This window comes from Enhydra lutris, unplaced genomic scaffold (genome assembly GCF_002288905.1).
Source record: "Enhydra lutris kenyoni isolate GAN:26980312 unplaced genomic scaffold, ASM228890v2 scaffoldscaffold36, whole genome shotgun sequence".
In the NCBI taxonomy this organism is placed as follows: domain Eukaryota; kingdom Metazoa; phylum Chordata; class Mammalia; order Carnivora; family Mustelidae; genus Enhydra; species Enhydra lutris.
In genome coordinates this window covers 2,655,433-2,674,574 of record NW_019154120.1, presented here as the reverse complement: position 1 = coordinate 2,674,574, position 19,142 = coordinate 2,655,433, and the positions used below count along the sequence as shown (strand labels likewise).

At 47.0% G+C, this 19,142-nt stretch overlaps 1 protein-coding gene across 4 annotated transcripts in view; it reads left to right on the top strand.

The window, feature by feature from the left end:
- The window catches only part of LOC111154305 (zinc finger protein 236), a 103,896-nt gene that overhangs the window by 46,970 nt on the left and 37,784 nt on the right, over nt 1-19,142 (top strand). For all 4 annotated transcript variants that reach the window (XM_022513818.1, XM_022513817.1, XM_022513816.1 and 1 more), the window contains 6 exons: nt 10,828-10,969; nt 11,562-11,822; nt 14,463-14,710; nt 15,701-15,802; nt 16,259-16,410; nt 17,717-17,820. In XM_022513818.1, coding sequence (XP_022369526.1) covers nt 10,828-10,969; nt 11,562-11,822; nt 14,463-14,710; nt 15,701-15,802; nt 16,259-16,410; nt 17,717-17,820 — 1,009 coding nt within the window. The remainder of the gene's footprint in view (nt 1-10,827; nt 10,970-11,561; nt 11,823-14,462; nt 14,711-15,700; nt 15,803-16,258; nt 16,411-17,716; nt 17,821-19,142) is intronic.

Below are 19,142 nucleotides of genomic sequence, written 5' to 3'. Positions count from 1 at the left end.
AAGATCCTCTGATCAATTTGATGAAACAGTGAGACTAGAGAGACTTTGAAGTTCACATGTGAAAAGGGTTATTTTATAGCTTTTACTTTATAATACATACTCTTTTAAATATACGTGAAATAGAAAGTTGATCAAATCCTAGGATAGAAAAAAATAAAATTTTCAAAAGTAGATATTGTACAGGACACAATTTTTTTTTATTAAATCATTTTATTTATTTATTTTCAGCATAACAGTATTCATTGTTTTTTGCACCACACTCAGTGCTCCATGCAATCCGTGTCCTCTCTAATACCCACCGCCTGGTTCCCCCAGCCTCCCACCCCCCAACCTCTTCAAACCCTTCAGATTGTTTTTCAGAGTCCATAGTCTCTCATTGTTCACCTCCCCTTCCAATTTCCCCCAACTCCCTTCTCCTAACTCCCCATGTCTTCCATGCTATTTGTTATGCTCCACAAATAAGTGAAACCATATGATTTTGACTCTCTCTGCTTGACTTATTTCACTCAGCATAATCTCACAATTTTTGATTATAGTTCAGGGAAAGCGTACTGGGACATACTAGATGTAGTAGCTGTAGTTCAGTTAGCTAACACATTTGAAGACTTAGATGACGTGGACCTTTTCTAGAATAATGTACTTAAAATTGACTGTAGAAGAAGTGGAAAACTCCAAAACAGACAACAAGTTGAAGGTCATCCTCCCCAAAGTATTGTTCTCTGATGATTTTATGTCTGAGGTCCTCTCAGCTTCTGAGGAGCTGTGATTCTTAGCATGTTAGTTATTCAAACCCTAGAAGCTGATTAAAGCGCCCATGGGAGGTTAGAATACTTTGATGTCCTTGTCCACTTTTGGTAGTTCACAAAGCAAAGCAACAGACACATTTTACTTAATGTGTATTTAATCTTTACTATAATCTGTAGGTTCTTACTGGTTTGTGCTGCACCTGAAATGTGGAAAAATCTCTGAAAGTCAGAACAAATTCAATGTTTATTTAGTGGCCCTAGAATTAGCCTTCGTGTTTGAGAGTTACCTTCCAGTTACCAGTTTTTTTCAGGTTGCCATTAATCAAATCAAACACCTAGGGGTTTCTTGACTTGAAGTCTCTAAACCCTTGTTGAGTTAAACTGCAGTCCTAATACCTCAGATGTTTTCCACGGGTAAAATAGGGCACATTTCACTTGTTGGACTCATAGATGCTTGTGAATCAAAACTTGGACCTAATTAGTGGAAGCAGAATTCTCCTTTGGTCTAGGCTGAATGAGATACATGAGGGAAATGATTCATGGGGTGGCTTCACATTGTGAAGTGTAAAATACTGCAAGCATTTATTTTCATATTTAACTTCATTATTATTTGTGTCTGTCTCTTCTTTCAGACTCTGAGCTCCTCGGGGCTCTATAGAAAGGTCATGACTTTAATAACCTTTGGGGGACAGATTTTGATAAAAATGTGACTAGAGGGTTTTAGCATCGATAGTTAACAATTATTTGACTTCACTGGGAGATGAGCTGTTCTAGTTCAGCCTAGTTACTTAAAACACATCATGTCATTTAGAATAAGACTGTCACTTAGGAAAGTATTAGAATGCATTAAGACAATAGTACCAAGTCATTTAGTCTGCATATTAAGGGAACACTCTTGGTGGTGTAGTAACATATGGTCATAAAAACTTCCAGAGCTGTATAGGAACATAAAAATAGTCATTCCAAAGCCTCTCTGTGTTCCTCATTTGTACAGATGTAAAAACTAATTATAATATTGTTTTTAGGTTATATAACTAGTTTGTACTCAAGGTAGAACAACAATCTGGATCTTCTGACTTCTAGACCAGAGTTGTGTTCAGTAAAATTCACTTCCTCTGCATACCCATTACCACTGCACGCCCAAGCACAGAAGTGTGGAAGAGTACACCATGACTTTCTAAGTAGTCATTGTGTCTTGGTACCAAGCACCAGTAATTATTTTCCTCAAGCACCAGTAATTTTTACTTAGCATGAATAATGTGAAATTTATTGTATGTTATGAATTGTATTTCACTAGACATGCTGTCTTAAACTCTAAATGTTTTTTCTTCTAACTCAACAGCTAGATTTTAAATACAGTTATGTGCAGATGGGGGAGGTATTGGAGTCAAGGTGATCATAATATTCAGAGGGAGTTCATTATTACCATCATAAAAAGCTGAGAGAGTTCATTACCACCAGATTTTTTTACAAGAAACACTAAATGGATTTCTTCAAGTGGAAGTAAAAGAATAATAATTAACACCATAAAAACATAGAAAGTAGCATAAATCTCATCGGTAATGGCAAATATGCAATCATAGTTAGATTCTGCAATATGGTAATAGTGGTGCACTTTACTTACAACTTTCATTTAAAAGTTTAAAAAAAGAGAAGATAGTAAAAATAACCATACAGTAATCTGTTATTACATAATGCAAAAAACATATAAATTATAACAGCAATAACCTAAAGTGTGAGGGTGAGAAGTAAAAATGTAAAATTTATGAATTCTATTGAAGTTATTATCCATTTAAAATAGGATGTTATAAGTTTAAGATAATCTGTCTAAGCCTCGTGGTAACTGTAAGGGGAAATCATATAATAATTACACAAAAGAGCATGATAAAGAAATTAAAACATACTGATACCAAAAGGCATCAAAGCACAAAAAAGACAACAGAATAAGAAACAAGGAACATTGGATTCAGAAAACAATTCACAAAATGACATTAGTAAGGTCTTACCTGTCAATAATTACTTTAAATGTAAATGGATTAAATCCTCAAATTAAAGGACACAGAGTGGCTGAGAGGATCGCAAAACAGGACCTACTGATATGCTGCCTACAAGAGGCTCATGTTAGCTTTGAAGAGATGCACAGAGTCTGAGAGTGAAGGGATAGAAAAAGGCATTTCAAGCAGGTGGTAACAAAAAAAAGGGGAAGTTATACTTGCATCAGACAAAATAGACTTTATTTATATACTTATTTATTGTTTATTTATTTTTTTAGACAGAATAGACTTTAAAGTAGAAATCATGAAAAAAAAAAAAAAGACAAAGGAGGTCATTATATAATGATAATGGGGTCAATACATCAGGAAGATATAGCAGTCGTAAATACCCGTGCATCCATCGTGGGAGTACCTGAATATGTAAAGCAGAAACTAAGAGCCAAAAGGAGAAATAAAGAGTAGCACAGTAGTCATTGAGGACTCGGATACTCCACTGTCAACAATGAACAGACCATTCAGGTGGAGAATCAATAAGAAACAGCAGATTTGAACAACACTGTAAACCAAACAGACCTGCAGGCATATACAGAACATTCTAACTAAAAACAGCAGAATACACATTCTTCTTAAGCATACATCAGACATTTTCTTGGTTAGACCATATGTTAGCCCACAAAACAAAGTCTTAGCAAATTCATAATAATCAAAAGTCTCCCAACATAGAAAAGCCCAGGACCAGATGGGTTCACTAGTGAATTTTACCAAACATTAAAGAAGAATTAACATCAACTTTCTCAAATGCTTCCAAGAAAAGGAGGAAGGAACATTCCCAAACTGGAGGAAGGAGGAAGGAACATTCCCAAACTCATTTTATAAGGCCAGCATTATCATCATACCAAAACCAGAAAAGGACACTACTGGAAAAGAAAACTATAGGTCAATATCCCTGATGAGCATAAATGTAAAAATTCTCTATAAAAAACAGCTAAACCAAATTCAGCAGCACATTAAAAGGATCATTCACCACGATTAGGTGGGATTTATCACAGGGATGCAAGGATGGTTCAACATACGCAAATCAATCAATGTGATATGTTACATTAACAGAATAATGGAAAAAAAAATCATATGATCCCAATAGATGCAGAGAAAACATCTGACAAAATTCTACATCTATTCATGATAAAAAATGTTAACAAATTAGGCAAAGAAGGAACATATCTCAACATAATAAAGGCCGTGTATGACAAGACTACTGCTGACGATATACTTGATGATGAAAGGGTAAAGGCTTTTCCTCTAAGATCAAAACAAGACAAGGATGCCCATTCTCACCACTCCTATTCAACATAGTGCTGGAAGTCTTTTTTTTTTTTTTTAAGATTTTATTTATTTATTTGACAGAGATCACAAGTAGGCAGAGAGGCAGGCAGAGAGAGGGGGTGGGGGAGCAGGCTCCCTGCTGAGCAGAGAGCCTGATGTGGGGCTCGATCCCGGGACCCTGGGATCATGACCTGAGCCGAAGGCAGAGGCTTTTACCCACCGAGCCACCCAGGTGCCCTAGTGCTGGAAGTCTTAATTAGAGCAATAGTATCAAAACCAGAAAATTCTTAGGAATAAAGTTACCAAGGAGGTAAAAAATCTGTACCTGAAAACTAAAAGACACTGATGAAAGAAGTTGCAGAAGACACAAATAAGTGGAAAAATAGCCCATGTTCATGGACTGGAAAAATTAACATTGTCACAATGTCAATACTGTCAAAGCCATCTGTGGGTTCAGTGCAATCCTGTCAAGATTCCATTGTTTTTTTTACAGAAGTAGAACAATCACTCCTAAAATTGATATGGAACCATAAAGAACCTGAATAGCCATGGAAATTATGAGAAAGAAGAACAAAGCAGGAGACGTTATGTTTCTTGATTTCAAGCTATACTATAAAGCTGTCCTCATTGATAGTCTGTGTTACTGGCATAAAAACAAACTGGAATACATTTGAAAGCCCAGGCATAAACCCAAGCATATATGGTTAACTAGTATTTGACAAGGGAGCCAAGAACATTCCATGGAGAAAAGACAGTCTCTCCAGCAAAGAGTGCTGATTATTCACACACAGAAGAATGAAACTAGACCCTTGCCTTACATGACTTACAGAGAGTAACTCAAAATGGATTAAAGACTTAAATGTAAGACTTGCAACCATAAAAGTTGTAGAAGAAAACATAGGAACAAAGCTCCTTGACCTGGGTCTTGTTAATGATGCTTTTGATAGGACACCTAAAGCACAAGCAACAAAATAAAAAACAAGTGGGACTACGTCAGAGTAGAAAGTCGGCACACAGCAGCACAGACCATCAGTAAAGTGGGAAGACAGCCTGTGGGATGGAGATCGTTTGCAATCAAGGTACCCGACAAAGTGTTAATATCCAAAGTACAGGAATGACTCATGCAACTCAATGGCAAAAAAGAAAAAAAAAAAGAAAAAAACAATAAATACATTAATTAAAAAAAATTAAAAAGTGGATTAACTACCTGAATAGACTTTTCTCCAGAGAAGATTGTCAGAAGGCTGACAGGTACATGAAAAGATGCTTAACACCTCTGGTCTGTAGGGAATGCAAATTAGAACCACAGTGAGGTGTCCCCTCGCAGCTTTTCTCATCAAAAAGATGAGAAATGACAAATGTTGACGTACATGTGGGGAGAAAGCAGACCTTGTGCACTGTTGGTGGGATTGTTAATAGGTGTAGCCATAATGGAAAACACGTAGAGGACGCTCAGAAAATTAAAACTGGAGCTACCATGTGATCACTTGTGGAACTATATCCGAAGGAAATGAAAACGCTAACTCCGAAAGATAACCACACCGCTGTGTTCATAGCAGAATTCTTTATAGTGGCCAAGAGATAAAAACAACCTAAGTGTTTATCGGTGGTTGAGTGGGTAAAGAAATTTTGGAATATTATTTGCCCATAAAAAAGAACAAAACCGAAACCCTACCATTTGCAGCAACGTGGACGGACCTTGAGGCATTACCGCTGTGTGGCGAGTCAGGCAGAAAGACAGACACTGCATGATCTCCCTTCTGTGCGGAATCTGAGAAGAAGAAACCAAAGGAAATTCCTAGAACAAGAGGTCCAATTTGTGTTTGCCGGGGGAGGGGGAATTGGAGGAAGGGGTCGGCTGGGGCTGGGGGTGCGCCGTGCTGAGCTGTGTGACGCACGGGAGGGTTGAGAAGAGACTGAGTCCTGAGGGTTCCCATCACAAGGAGAATGTGTTCTTCTTTCTTTCTTTCTTTCTTCTTTCTTTTCCTTTAATTGTATCCTTATGGGAGGACGGATATCAGCTGAGTCTACTGTGGGAACCGTGTCGGCAGACGTAAGCCGGAGCTCGCTGCTCCTCGTCTTCAGCTTCCGCAGTGGCAGCGCCGCCGGTTCCTCAGGAGAACTGGGGGACCGGAGCTGAGGGAAAGAGATTCGGATACGGAGTTGCTCCTTAGTTTCCAAGTCACAGACTGATACGTATCTATTCTTAGAAGTCGCTGTTTTCCCCTTTAGATGACTGTCTGTGTGTGTGTGTGTAGTGTCCCTGTTTTTTCATTTTGTGAAGCACAGATATTTGAAATACCTTTTCTCTGAAAGTGAGCCAGGAACCAAGAAAGTGTTATTTTAAACCTCAGGACTGTCACGATTGATCTTCTGAGTTTATATTCATATTTTAATTATATTGACATTAGAGCATTTATCTTGCTTTTTGAAAGCACATTTGTCTAACCTCATTATTTATTTTACACGTTATATGTGATATATAATGTGTTGTTTGTCATCATTTTCTTATTTTGTTGTATTTGCATTTTCTTACTATTGACAATATATGAAAGCTCTTCTAAGATTTAAATACATTTTCCCCAAGTGATGTAACAAGATAAAGCTTTTTCCTCTATCATAGGAGGAATTTAGAAAGGTTCTTTTTTTATGATTTTATGTATGTTTGTATGTACGTATGTATTCAGAGAGCGAGGGAGGGGAGAGGGGAGGAGAGTCTCAAGCAGATCTCACGCTGAGCGCAGAGCCTGACGCAGGGCTTGATCTCGACCCCGAGATCATGGACCTGAGCCAAAACCAGGAGTCAGAATTGACCGACTGAGCCACCCAGGTGTCCTGGAATTTTAGGAAGTTTTAAGGACATTTCCAGTTTGTTTTTGAAACACAAGATTAATCAACTGGAATTTATTCGTGCCTTTCTTTGAGATTAGTACTTTCCTTATATAGAGTGACTGATGGTCTAGTAGGAACGACGTGTTACTACTAAGACAGTAGCACATTTACGTGTGTTTAGTTCACCCTTTGTTTTGTTTTTTCTTCAAAGATTGAGACCTGGTAATTAGCCTAACTATGTAACAGAACTTTTTATTTGTAAAATCACTGGAAGTGACAAAGCATCTGAAAAATGAGGTCTGTCATTTCACTGCTCTACTAGCTCCGAGTGGGGGACCCCCGCCCCACTTGTGAAGGGGTCAGGACCGTTTAGGGCCCTGTTTCTAAGTACATCTGCCGGGACAGCACCCTAGAGCTGGTAGCCTCTGGCTCGGGGGATCACCAAGGTAAGCAGCCGTGTAGACCCGCTGTGTACCGCAGCGCGGTGGCGGAGCGCAGCTCCGCGTAGTGAGCTGGACACACCGGTCCAGGGGAGCTCCTTGCGGAGGTCGGAAGGAGGATGAGCATGGGGTCCCATGTACTGACTGGGGAGGGCCGTAGACATGTATGCGTACGCAGTCTGTCCAGAACAGTGTGTGTGCTCGATCGCACCTCTGTTTGTCCGGAGCAAGCTCTTTCGTTAGCGTGCACACAACTGGTGGTGGCGATCATCTCCGAGAGCAGCTTCCCCGGTGTTTCTTCTTATGCTTCCTAAGTATTTGAGACGGCGCCGGAGTGCTCATGGGCTGCGTGAGAGTGGGACACAGGGACCCGCTCCTGCTGCTGTAGGCAGGATTGGGCAGGAAGTGACGGCAGATCAGGAGGCCCAAGCCGGGCTCCGGCGCAAGGCTAGGACTGCTCAACCCCGAGCAGAACAGTCACCGGAAGTGAGTTCCAGCTTCCAGGGACTCAGTGTTGACCTAGACTCCCTGGTATGGAAAAGAAACGATGAACTAGACATTCTGTGAAGCGGTTTATGATGGAGAACGTGGGTTCCAGGAGGCACAGGAGAAAGTTGTGTGCTTGGGGGGTTGCTACAGAGGTAGGTGGCCGGAGGGGGACCCTGTGTAGAGCAGACGTGTCCCTCAGAGTGGGCCTCCGAGGGGCCGGGAGCGTGAGGGCCGGGGCGGACAGCCAGCGTGAGTGCCCGCGGTCAGATTCGGGCGTCCAGCTGCTCAGCAAAGGCCGACGCTGTGGGCCGGCAGCGCGGGGCTGTCTGTCCAGTGGAGCGGGATCGGGGCCAGGCCTGGCCGCTCCTGCAAAACCGCAGGCTTACCAGCAAGTGAGTTTGTACCCGCCGGGCTGGGCTCCAGGAGGATGTTCACCTGAAGCCCAGACTCCATGGACTGGTTTCAGGTCTGACTCGTTGGTAAGCTTGGGAGCAGCTTCTCCGTGCCCCTCCTTGTGAGGCCTGGTCTTTTTTGGTGGGCAAAATGGCAAAAGCACTAGTTTGTTTTCCTATTTGTGAAGTGTCTTTTTCCCCAATAAAATAGATACAAGACAACCACTGGAGGACCTCGACTTTTTCAAAATTACGTTGAATTTCATTTATTTTACCTATTTCTAGAAATTTAATGGCACTTGTAGAACTAGTTGCTTAAAATTATTTCACTTTATTTTTCTTTCTCATTGCTTTTTAATGTATATATTATCTAGTAAAGTACAGAAAATTAGTTTCTCAAATTTGTATATTTGTACAGTTCATTTTAGTGGTGGACTGAGTTTAAAAATTTTCTTTATTGGTGGTTTTCATAGGAACGACTCATTTCAGGGGTGCCTGGGTGGCTTGGTTGGTTGAGCATCTGACTCTTGGTTCGGCTCAGGTCTTGAGGTCAGGGTTCTGGGATCGAGCCCGCAATGGACTCCACACTCTGTGGAGTGTGCTTGGAAAAAAAAATTTTTTTTAAAAAGGAAAGCGAAGCCATTCTCTTGAGTTTGACGAGCAAAAAAATGGATTATCAGCTACTATTGATTTGGAGTTTATAATTGTAATTGATACTTATATGCTAATAGTTACTGAGCCTGTTTGCATAAGATCCCAAATCATCGGGCCTACAGGTTGCTGTTGAGCTTTTCCCAAGAGACCTCCTGTGTAAGCTCTGAGTGTCACGGCTTCCCCAGCGGACCCAGACCTGACACGTCCCTCTTCTCAGTTGCCCTTTGGGAGAATATTCACACGAGCTTCCCGTTCTCTTCGCTGAATTTCCTGGGTCGTTTTACCTATTCTCCTCGGCAGGTGTCATGGGCTCAAGGCTGTGTCCCTGGGACAGGTCCCGTGCTCACACCACAGCCAGGGGAGTGGGGAAAGGAGTTGGGAGAAGGAACAGTGACAAGTGCTGGGTCTGCTCAGAAAACAGCGAGAGCGTAGGGTCGAGAGGGACACGGGAAGGGTGCGCGGGTGGACGTGGAGGGCGAGCCAGCGCTGGAATGCCAAGCTGAGCAGTCGTGGGCATGACGTACTTGGTAGGAAGCCATTGAAGGCATGTGAGCCTGTTGCTTCCTTCAGTGACAGGAGAAGGTTGAGCAGAACAGAGATTTGGAGGCTCGCCTTGTGGGGTTTGTCCCCATAGGTTCAGTATGTGGTCCTGGGAAAGGCGAGCGGGAGCCGACTGGCCAGGAAACGGCCAGGAGCTCAGAACAGCATCAGAGCTGCTGGACAGGGAGCATCTCCGGATGGCCCTGATTCGGCTCCACGGGTCCGGGACACTTGAGAAGTGGGGAAAGCCGTGGCAGCTTAAGGGCTCGTGCTGTGGGGATTGAACACAGATCACAAGGGAGGGTTCTGAGTTCCCTTTGAAAACTGAATGGGCTTCGGACGCAAGCATTAGGACGGAAGTCTGATTGAGGAGTGATGGGGCTTAGCGGAGCCGCTGAGTTCTCTCCGGCTTTGGCATTTTTTTCTGCGTGGTTTGAGATTTGGGGCAGCAGAATAGAAATGGGGAAACAGGTTTACGAGGCATTGGAGAAGTAGAATCCCCAGGACTGGCCGGTGATTTAACCAGACTGGGAAGGGAGTTCTCAGAAATTCTGAAACACCTGACCCGTATGACCAGGGGGAGGGGCGCTTCTCATGTACAGGGAGTTGGGGGGGGAGTAACTTGAAAGGTGTCTGCCGAGAAGCCTCGCATGGGAGTCACTGGCGCAGTGACGGGAGCAGGGAGGTTGGGGGCCAGGCCCAGGTCCTGGCGGGCAGCTGTGCCGTCCCGGGGGAAGGAGGAGCAGCCCAGGGGAAGCTGACTGTGAAAGTCCTCCTCTTCATGTTCCAGGGGATGTGAGGTGATTCCAAAGGCTCAGGTGTGTTTGTCTGGAATTGCATATTTAACTCGAGCTTGATGAAGACGCGTTATTACGTAGTCAACCCGAAGGGTTCTTCCTTTACCGAAAGTATGTCAAGCCTGAAATACTTAAGTTAGCAGTTTTGCTATCCACAGATAACCCTTTAATAACATTTCTATGAAAATGCTGACTTGTTTTTAGAACAAAAGATCGTGTTAGAGTCATGTGTTTTGAGTTTACTGCAGTAGTTAGGACGCAGTCTCCACGCTGAACAACAAGGGCTTGAGTGTCCCGATTAACCTACATTTGGGACATAGTTTCTTTAGGTTCCATGCCAACAGACATAGGAATCCATTAAAAATTGGTTCTAGAGCCAAAGGAAATAACTGTGATGCACAGATAATCCTTATGTTGGAAAATACCTGTCTTCCATTAACTTTGTGTTTCCCAATGGACTTTTTTCTAACACAGTTAAGATAGCTTTTAGTGGCAACGTTGGACTCTATACTTGAACTCCTCAAAATTTTCGTCTTCTGGGGAAAGCAGATGCTTTTTGACGTTTAACTTTTTTAGTAGCATTAACAGTGAATTATTCCTGATTTTCTTTTGGTTTGTAGGTCTTATCCAGCCCATTCCAAGAAACCAGTTTTTTCAAAGTTATTTTAATAATAATTTTGTAAACGAAGCAGATAGACCGTACAAGTGTTTTTACTGTCATCGTGCATATAAAAAATCTTGCCACCTTAAACAACACATCAGGTAAGGTAACAGATTTGGAAATGGAAATGTAGAGGAAATGCAGTGATGTCGGGAGCCGGTGATGCGGAGAGGTAGTGAGGAGGGTAGTGTCAGCTTTGGGTATTTAAAATGTTGCACTTGACCCCAAAATATTTATCGGTGATGGATATCTTCATTTTTAGTGCCTCAACTAAAGTATGTGGCCCCGAAATTGTCTCTGAGTTTCATTGGCACTCCTTTACATTTCAGCGTTTGCAACATCTAGGACATGCCAGACAGTACTTGGTCTGTCGTGTTACAATTACATACTTGAGCAGATTTTCACGTGTGTTGATTTGTGTTTAGACTAATGCTTGGTGCTAGCAACAGTGAAGTGAGGAGGGACGGACGAGGGACGGGGAAATGTCATGCCGATGTGTAGCGCTTAGGGGCCTTCGCTCTGTGCCTCCTGTGTGGCCTCGGGCAAGTCACCCGAGCTCTCTGGATTTCGGGTTTCTCAGTGCTTAGCTTTAAAAAGTGGTGCTCAAGTGAAAGAATGTACGAGTGCTCTCTAGAGTATAAAGCGTTATAAAGTTGTAAGAAGCTTATTCATGAAAATTTTTATTCTTTTTAGATCACATACAGGTGAAAAGCCTTTTAAATGTTCTCAGTGTGGAAGAGGCTTTGTTTCTGCAGGAGTGCTCAAAGCACACGTCCGAACGCACACTGGACTAAAATCTTTCAAGTGTCTGATATGTAACGGAGCTTTCACTACTGGTGGGAGCTTACGGCGACATATGGGTATCCATAATGACCTTCGTCCCTATATGTGTCCCTATTGCCAGAAAACATTTAAGACCTCACTAAATTGCAAAAAGCACATGAAAACCCATAGGTAGGTATGATTCTGATGGTCATTTTTTAGTAATCTCTAACTCCCAGATAGTGGTGGAGGGTGTTTTTAAGAAATAATTGTCTTTGATTCCTGTAGTATTATGTGGAGCTTCAGGTGTAAGGGCTGAAGAAACTTTGATCATTGTCTGAGGCTCTGTGAAGAGCCACGACTGAAACGTTAATGCTTTTATTTTTAATGGGATATTGAGGTAGTCTGTGTTGGGCCAAATGCTGTGTGTGCGCTCTCTAAACACAGGCAGTAGTAGCTACCACGCCCCCTAGACTGTGGCTGATGCTGTCATCCCGTCGTGAGGACGGCAGAGGGGAGAACCGTCGTCAGCCAGCCCGGTGACCGCTGGGCGTGTTGTCCATGGATCTGCACGGTCACAGTTCTGTGTTGCTGACTTAAAAGGAACAAATGTTTTCATTACCACGTAAATCCATCATTTGTGCTTGGTTAAAGGGCTGTCCCATCTCCAGATGGAGGTGAGCCAAGAGGCCCTCGCAGCAACGCCTTTCCGGCTGTGTCTGGAGCTCCCTCCCGGGTGTTTCTGGGCTGCCACGGTGGTCTGTGTGGTAGCGAAAGCCTGGATAAGGCCACCACACCCCAGGAGACTTTGCAAGGAAGAGTCACTAGGTCCACCGTCAAAGAATGTTAACCTTCTGCTCCAGAACACTGACTTCCAGGCACTGCTGTAACCCAGGTATCTCTGCCTGGTGTTACCGACAAAACCACACCCCAGAGCGGCAGGATGAGCTACCACTGGGCAGGCTTTGGTGGTGTCCCTCCGGGTGCCCAAGCGCACGGATGCCTAAGCACGTAGGACAAAGAATTGTCTTCTTTGATTTTAGCTGATTACTTAGCTGAGGAGTTTAAGTGCTGGAATATGCTGGTGTCGGCGTGGGGGCCGCTCGCCAATTCTGCATCCAGCTTATGCTTTCCCGCATCTTACGGAGGAAATGATGGGCTTCACCTGCATTTGAGCTGGGGAGCTCATGGTGCCTAGATGTTCACGGCCTTGTGCTCATTGCTCGCTGCACCAGGTGCCCGAGAGCCGTACGTGCTGGGAGGGGTAGAGCTTGGACAGGACCTGGCCCGATGGCACACGAAGAAGACTTTTTCTCTGTCCGAAATTCAGGCGTTTTTAAGTCCATGCACCCACTGAGGTGGTTGGGACTGCCCCCACAGGCCTTGTTGATGGACTTGACAGCCAGAAGAAGAACTTCCGGCCAGGGCGCCAGCTGGTTTTGGCTGGGCCGCCTGTGAGACGGAGTGTTACTGGCCACTGCTTGTCACGGCGTATGCTGAGGGACACATGGCACAGTTACTCTAGGAGACAAGTGTGTGACTTGAGGTGACAGCGTAAATACCGGTGGGTCTGGCGTGTTGCAGAGCTGGTGGTCTTCTCCTACAGAGCGGATGGACTATGGTCCCATCTGCAGGCAGCGGGGAGCACCCCTGTTCCGTCCCTTCTTTGGAAGGGCTGGGAATCCCTAAAATACCATACATACTGATATTACAAATAAGCACAAAAGGTAAAAGTATAGAAAGTAGTGAAAGTATAGAAAGTAGTAGCAGTGCAGAGAAGTTACCATGCAAGGCGCCCTTGCTGCCCTGTGGGGGGCCGTGGGGAAGCCCAGGGTGACGGGCACTGCTGACTCCAGGGGACACTGTGTCCGTGTTCATACCTGGTGTTTCTACTACATTTGTCCCCCTTCCTCAGTAAAAGTAGCTGAGAGGTGACTGTTTCTGATACTAGAAAATGAAGACGAAAGCTTTTGTTTGGAATTAAGAATGGCGTTCTAGGTGGGCAGATTTGTAAGGTTCTGGAATCAGGCGAGTGGTGGAGTGTGTTTGCGTCTGACCCCAGTGCCATAGAGCGGGTCCGACCGGCCATGCCCCCTCCCGAGCAGCATGTTCGTCAGGTAATTGTGGGAGCTGCTTTGTTTAGGTTCTTTGACTCATTCACTGAATTCACTGTTTATTTTTCTCTTTGAAATATGAATTGTCAACCTTGATGGAAATGTCCTGGATGCATTTGCTGTATGCAAAAGCGATACTGACGCGGACATGCTTTCGCAGAAAATAGGAACAGCCACGTGCATGCCTCCTGGTCTGTGTTCTGTCACCCAGTAGATCATGGCTCAGATGAGGGGTCTGTGGCCTCAGACTGTGAGGGACACCAGGTCGCAGGACTCTGTCCCGGTCTGCGCTCCACATTTATGATACTGAAATCGGTCTGTAAGAGGCTCTGTCTTATTTTGCTCAGTTCTTTTTCACTTTAACTCATTGCAGGATGAGTTTTAATTTTAATTCTGACCTGGGACAGTTTTACTTTGAGACATACAGTGTCTTTTTAATTTTCTTTTTACATCTTAAGTATTCTGGCGCGTGCTGTCCTTCACCCTCCCTTTGCTGCTTTCGTGCCCCTCCGTCCGTGAAAGCACGCAGAGTCAAGGGAACTTGATTTTTCTTCAGAATTGTTAATAGCGTTTCATTTCAACTGGATTGCCACCCCGGCTCCAAAATGAAATGCTTTTCTGGAATGTTGTCTAACGATGGGCGGCTGGCACCACCGTTCTTCGTGGACGTGGGTTTTGACAGCACCTAACCGTGCGGATTGTCGTTGATGTTTTGAAGATACGAGCTCGCCCAGCAGCTCCAGCAGCACCAGCAAGCCGCCTCGCTGGACGACGGCGCCGGGGACCAGCCGAGCGTGCACGTCTCGACGCACATGCAGGTGGGGATGGAGAGCGAGCAGCTGCGGGAGGCGGCCGGCCCCGCCCACCCCGAGGCCATGCTGGACCTGGAACCGCAGCAGGTGGTGCGCACGGAGGACGCGGGCCTGGGTCAGCCGCTGACGCACCAGCCCCTGGAAGCTGATGAAGGCAAATATCTCTCCAGTCCTAGCTCTAGAACAGTCCATGGCTGTGCAGCTGATTACGCTCACGCTGGTCTGTCTGGGTGTCTCTCGTCTCTGACTGTCTGAGTCCCCATTGGTTGTGTGTCCACCTGAGAGGGAGTTTGCTGGGATGGGGAGTTACAGACACAGGACCTCCTGCACGTCCTGTGTCGAGAATAGCTTCCGTTCCAGCCAGCCTCTGTCTGTCTGTAACTGCGCCGTGTGGGGCTACGCACCGGTGTGCCCGGCCCGCACCATCCAGCCGCTGCTGTCCTCGTCGGCGGAGTCTGGCTGCAGAGGTGCCCGTCCCACTGTAGACAGTGAGCGTGGGGACCCAGCTGAGGCGCATCCACGCAGGCCGCCTGTCGCCCCGGGCAGGCCTGCTCACAGACCGTGGGCCGGCCGGCTACGTCTGCTGGTACGGAAGGCCCACGTGTGCGTAGGCCTGAGTGAGGTTGGGTGCTTTTTGTCCGCTGCGTTGCCTGGAGCGGTGCCCACCCCAGATCGTACTGGATAGTCCTTGAGTGTCCTCGGACTCAGGGCATCTCCCTGGAGAGCATGTCTGAGTTTGAAGCCAGACCGTGAAGTGGGGTGTTCTGGAAGTATAAACATCATGCCTCCACTCTACCCGGTGTGTGAACTGTGTGTGCATAAATTAGATGCACTGTGCATACTACTTACCTATATATAAAGTTACATATTTATACAAACATATGCAAATACATATTGTAGATATAAATACGTAAGTGCTTATATGTTTATGGACATATAACTTACAGAATATATAGTTAATAATTTATAAACGTACACACGCATATATATATTGTACTATATATATATGTCTGCCCTACTCTCTTCCGAGTAAGGAGGCTAACTCTTGGAAACTCATGAGAGTCCCCACGTGGGCAGACTGAGTGGGTAACTGCAAGTACCTTGGAAGTGTGTGAATCCCCATCTGTCCTTGTTTCTGTCTCAGACAGGTTCGTGGCTCCGCCGCCCGCCCTCCCGGCACACATGGACCAGTTTGAAGAGCCAGCCCCTCCGCAGCAGTCCTTCGAGCCGGCCGGCCTTTCACAGGGTCAGTGGTGGGTCCCGCAGGGGCGTCGCGGGGCCATCCCTGGGTCGGGGGCCTTCTATGGCAGGCCCCTCTGCAGTGTTTGGTCTCCAGCCCCATAACCTTCCACACGGGCTGCGTGTGTGTGTGTGCGTGGGCTGTGTGGGGTCTGCTCAGGGTGTCTGAAAAGCCCCTTTGATGACCATTCTGCACGTAGTTTGTGGCCGAGAAATGATGACCGGGTGGAGGTCAGGACGGTGGGGTCGCCATGTGGACGGCTCGTCTGTGAGCCTGTGACCAGCCGGGGTGAGTGCTGGGCACGGGCTCCTGCCCACGAGCAGATGTTCTTAGAGCCTGCTGCGAGGGCTAACGCCCCGCAGAAGGTAGCAGTCTTTATTTGTAAAAGCAGCTTTTTTGGCGTTTTCTTGGCTTGACTATAGTATTTCTTGCCAAGCCTGTGTTTTTTCTGATTTGTTCCAGGCTTCACCGTGACGGACACGTACGGCCAGCAGCCCCCGTTTGCTCCTGTCCAGCAGCTCCAGGACTCCAGCACGCTGGAATCTCAGGCCCTCTCCACCAGCTTCCACCAGCAGAACCTACTGCAGGTCCCCAGCTCTGACGCGATCAATGTCGTGAGTGTCCACGGAAGGGGCGCGTGGCTGTGGTGGGCTGGTTCTGTTCTCGCTGCTCTGTCCTACGCAGGCCTGGCACACCTTGGAGGGTGTGCTCACTTCTTGCGGCCACATGCCTGCGTCCGCTGGGAGGCTGAGATGCTCACGTACACGTCTTTTCCTGTCAGACGTTACGTTTTACTTAGAGATTTCAGCCCCATGAGGAGGGATCCTACCTTTGGGTTAAAAGTCAGGAAAGTGCTGTGTAATCACGTGTGGAGGGTATCATGTGGCTTTAGTGACACGACCTGAGGTTTTTATTGGTGGAATCTGAAATGTGGAACCTTACACCTTAGAACGGAAATACAAGGGATGCTGGCATACGAAAAATGAGTATTTAAACACGTGATTTAAAATTTCTACTCAGTCTAGTTGGAGACATTTAAGTTCTGGTTTTGGTTTTGATTTTCCCATTTTGGGAGAGTTTTCACGAGTAGGGAAATGATGGGCGCATCGGTTGTTTTCTTTCTTTACGAGCCGCCGTTGGGAGAGAACAGGGCTGGTGCTGGAGCTTCTCCGAGGGATAGGCCCGACCCTCAGTGAACTTTCCAGAGCACTTCTCTTAGCGTAGAAACCACACAATTCTGGTGCTGAAGGCGGGTGGAGTCTCGGCAGTGGCAGCATGCCGTTTCGTGGTGGCTGCCCTGTGCCACAGAGCCCCCCGAGGCTGGCTGCCCGCCCAGTGCTTAGAGTGGAGCGGGACCCTCAGCTTCGCTCACGGATGTCAGGGGAGCAGACGTCGCACGTGGGCGGGCTCTCCGCTGTTCAGTCCTGGGCATGTCGTGCGTGCCCTGAAGGTCAGCTTCCCTCTGTCCAGTGAGCATCCGTGTCCTCTCCTGCTGTGGTCACCGGCTCGCCGCACCTGCGTCGGGAAGGTGTGGTACTGACGGGCCCTTGCTCCCGGCGGAGACAACGTGTTTTTTCTCCCCGTGGTTGTGTGACAAGCGACACAGTAGGACCGTGTTCGCTCTCAGTAAGAGGAGAGCGGCTGAGGGGTCACTTACTCAGATCTATAAAAAGTACGGAGAGTTCCGGTTCATGCTTGGCCAGAGTTTGTATTCAAACAAATTAACGGAGAGTAAACAAGTATTTAATGACATTGCTATGAACGACTTTGATTGTCAGTCTAGTCAAATGCGGACAGGGAGCTGCTTGGAGTTTCTCCTTTGAACCTGCGCTTGTAAATGGCTTATTCTTAGCTGTTTGTTGTTCTGCCTCTGTCTGTAGACATTCAGGTCGTCTGCTTTCTACTTCTGCTAAATTTTAGACCACGCGATTGATCCAGGAGCCGTCCCAGGAGGAACTGGAGCTGCGGACTCAGCGTCCCCGATTCCTGGAGGATGGGGAGGACCAGAGCCGGCGCTCCTACAGGTAGCCGTTCGCACAGACAGCTTGACGCCGCGGGCCGCTGCTAGCCTGGCTGTGCCCGGTGTGTGCGCTCCCTTCCGGGCCTGTGGGATCGGCCTCTCTCAAAAACTGTGAACGGGGCCCCCATTATCCCCATTTCATTGTGAGGAAAGGATCGGAGACAAAAGAGGTTCCCTTGCTAAGATTTCTGTGGCCACTTAGGGACAGGACGAGGCTGAGAGGCTGCGGCCTGGCCGTTGAGCGTGCTGTGTCGTGGCTTCCCGTCGCCACGTTCTCAGGAGTAACGGACACTCACTGTGCACCTGTTTTTCAAGGTTCCTTGTCGGCTTGAGGCACACGGGGTTGCAGAGATGGTCTCTAAGTCCACCTGCTTGTCCTTCGTGCACCTGCGCCTTCAGCGGCACAAGCCACTCGCCCTCCGCTGCCTCTGTGTCCCGGGGCACGTGGAGCGCGCTGCACATGGCGACAGGCCCCAGGAAATGGCTGACCCTAGATAGGGGGAGACTCTTGTGGGGGTGGGCTTTGGCGCTAAGGCCGACCAGACTTGGTTTTGTATCGTCAGGGTTGATATTGGAGAAAAGGTGTCATTTTGGCTCGCCTGCCAGGCTGGGATTAGGGGGAGAGGTCCAGCTGGAATTACACGCCCGGGAGCTGTAGCTGTCCGTGTACAGGCTTCTGCTTAAGGCCGTGGGGATGCGTTTTCATCAGAAAGGGAAGGCGCTCCGAGGTTGTGCCGTGGCCACTTACGGGCAGGTGAGGTGGGGGTGGACTGGCCTTGAGGGAGGGTTGCGTGTGTGTTGTTGAGGAGACGGTGTGTCACTTTCATAGGATTGTCACAGAGATCAGGGATCTTCTCCAAGACATTAAGACACTGGAGCCGACAGCCTATAATTTCATTATACTTTTACCGTTTGCCTCACCATGTGACAAAAGTAGAGAATAGCGAAGCTCCCTGACCGTGCTTCCTCGGCACTGGGCTCTGAGGGGCTCTGCTGTGGACCCTGCCCTTGGCGGCCGGGGCGTCCCTTCGACTCCCTGGGCGTCCCCTGCACTGCGACGGAGCAGCTGTAGGCCATGCGTCCTCCCAACATGGCGGCTCCCAGGGAGAGCGTGTCCTCCGTGTTGCCTTCTGTGATCTGGGTTGTCCTTGGACACTTGGGGACAAGAGCTGTGTGGTCGGCAGAGTGGACAGGGGGCGACCATGAGGAGAGGGGAAGCAGCATTTCAGAGGCAGAGAAGGGCCTCATCTCCGTGGGCAGAGCCTGGTCCTGCAGTGGGAGCCTGGCTGGGGCCAGGCAGGGACGGTCTTGCTTCGGACGGTCCTC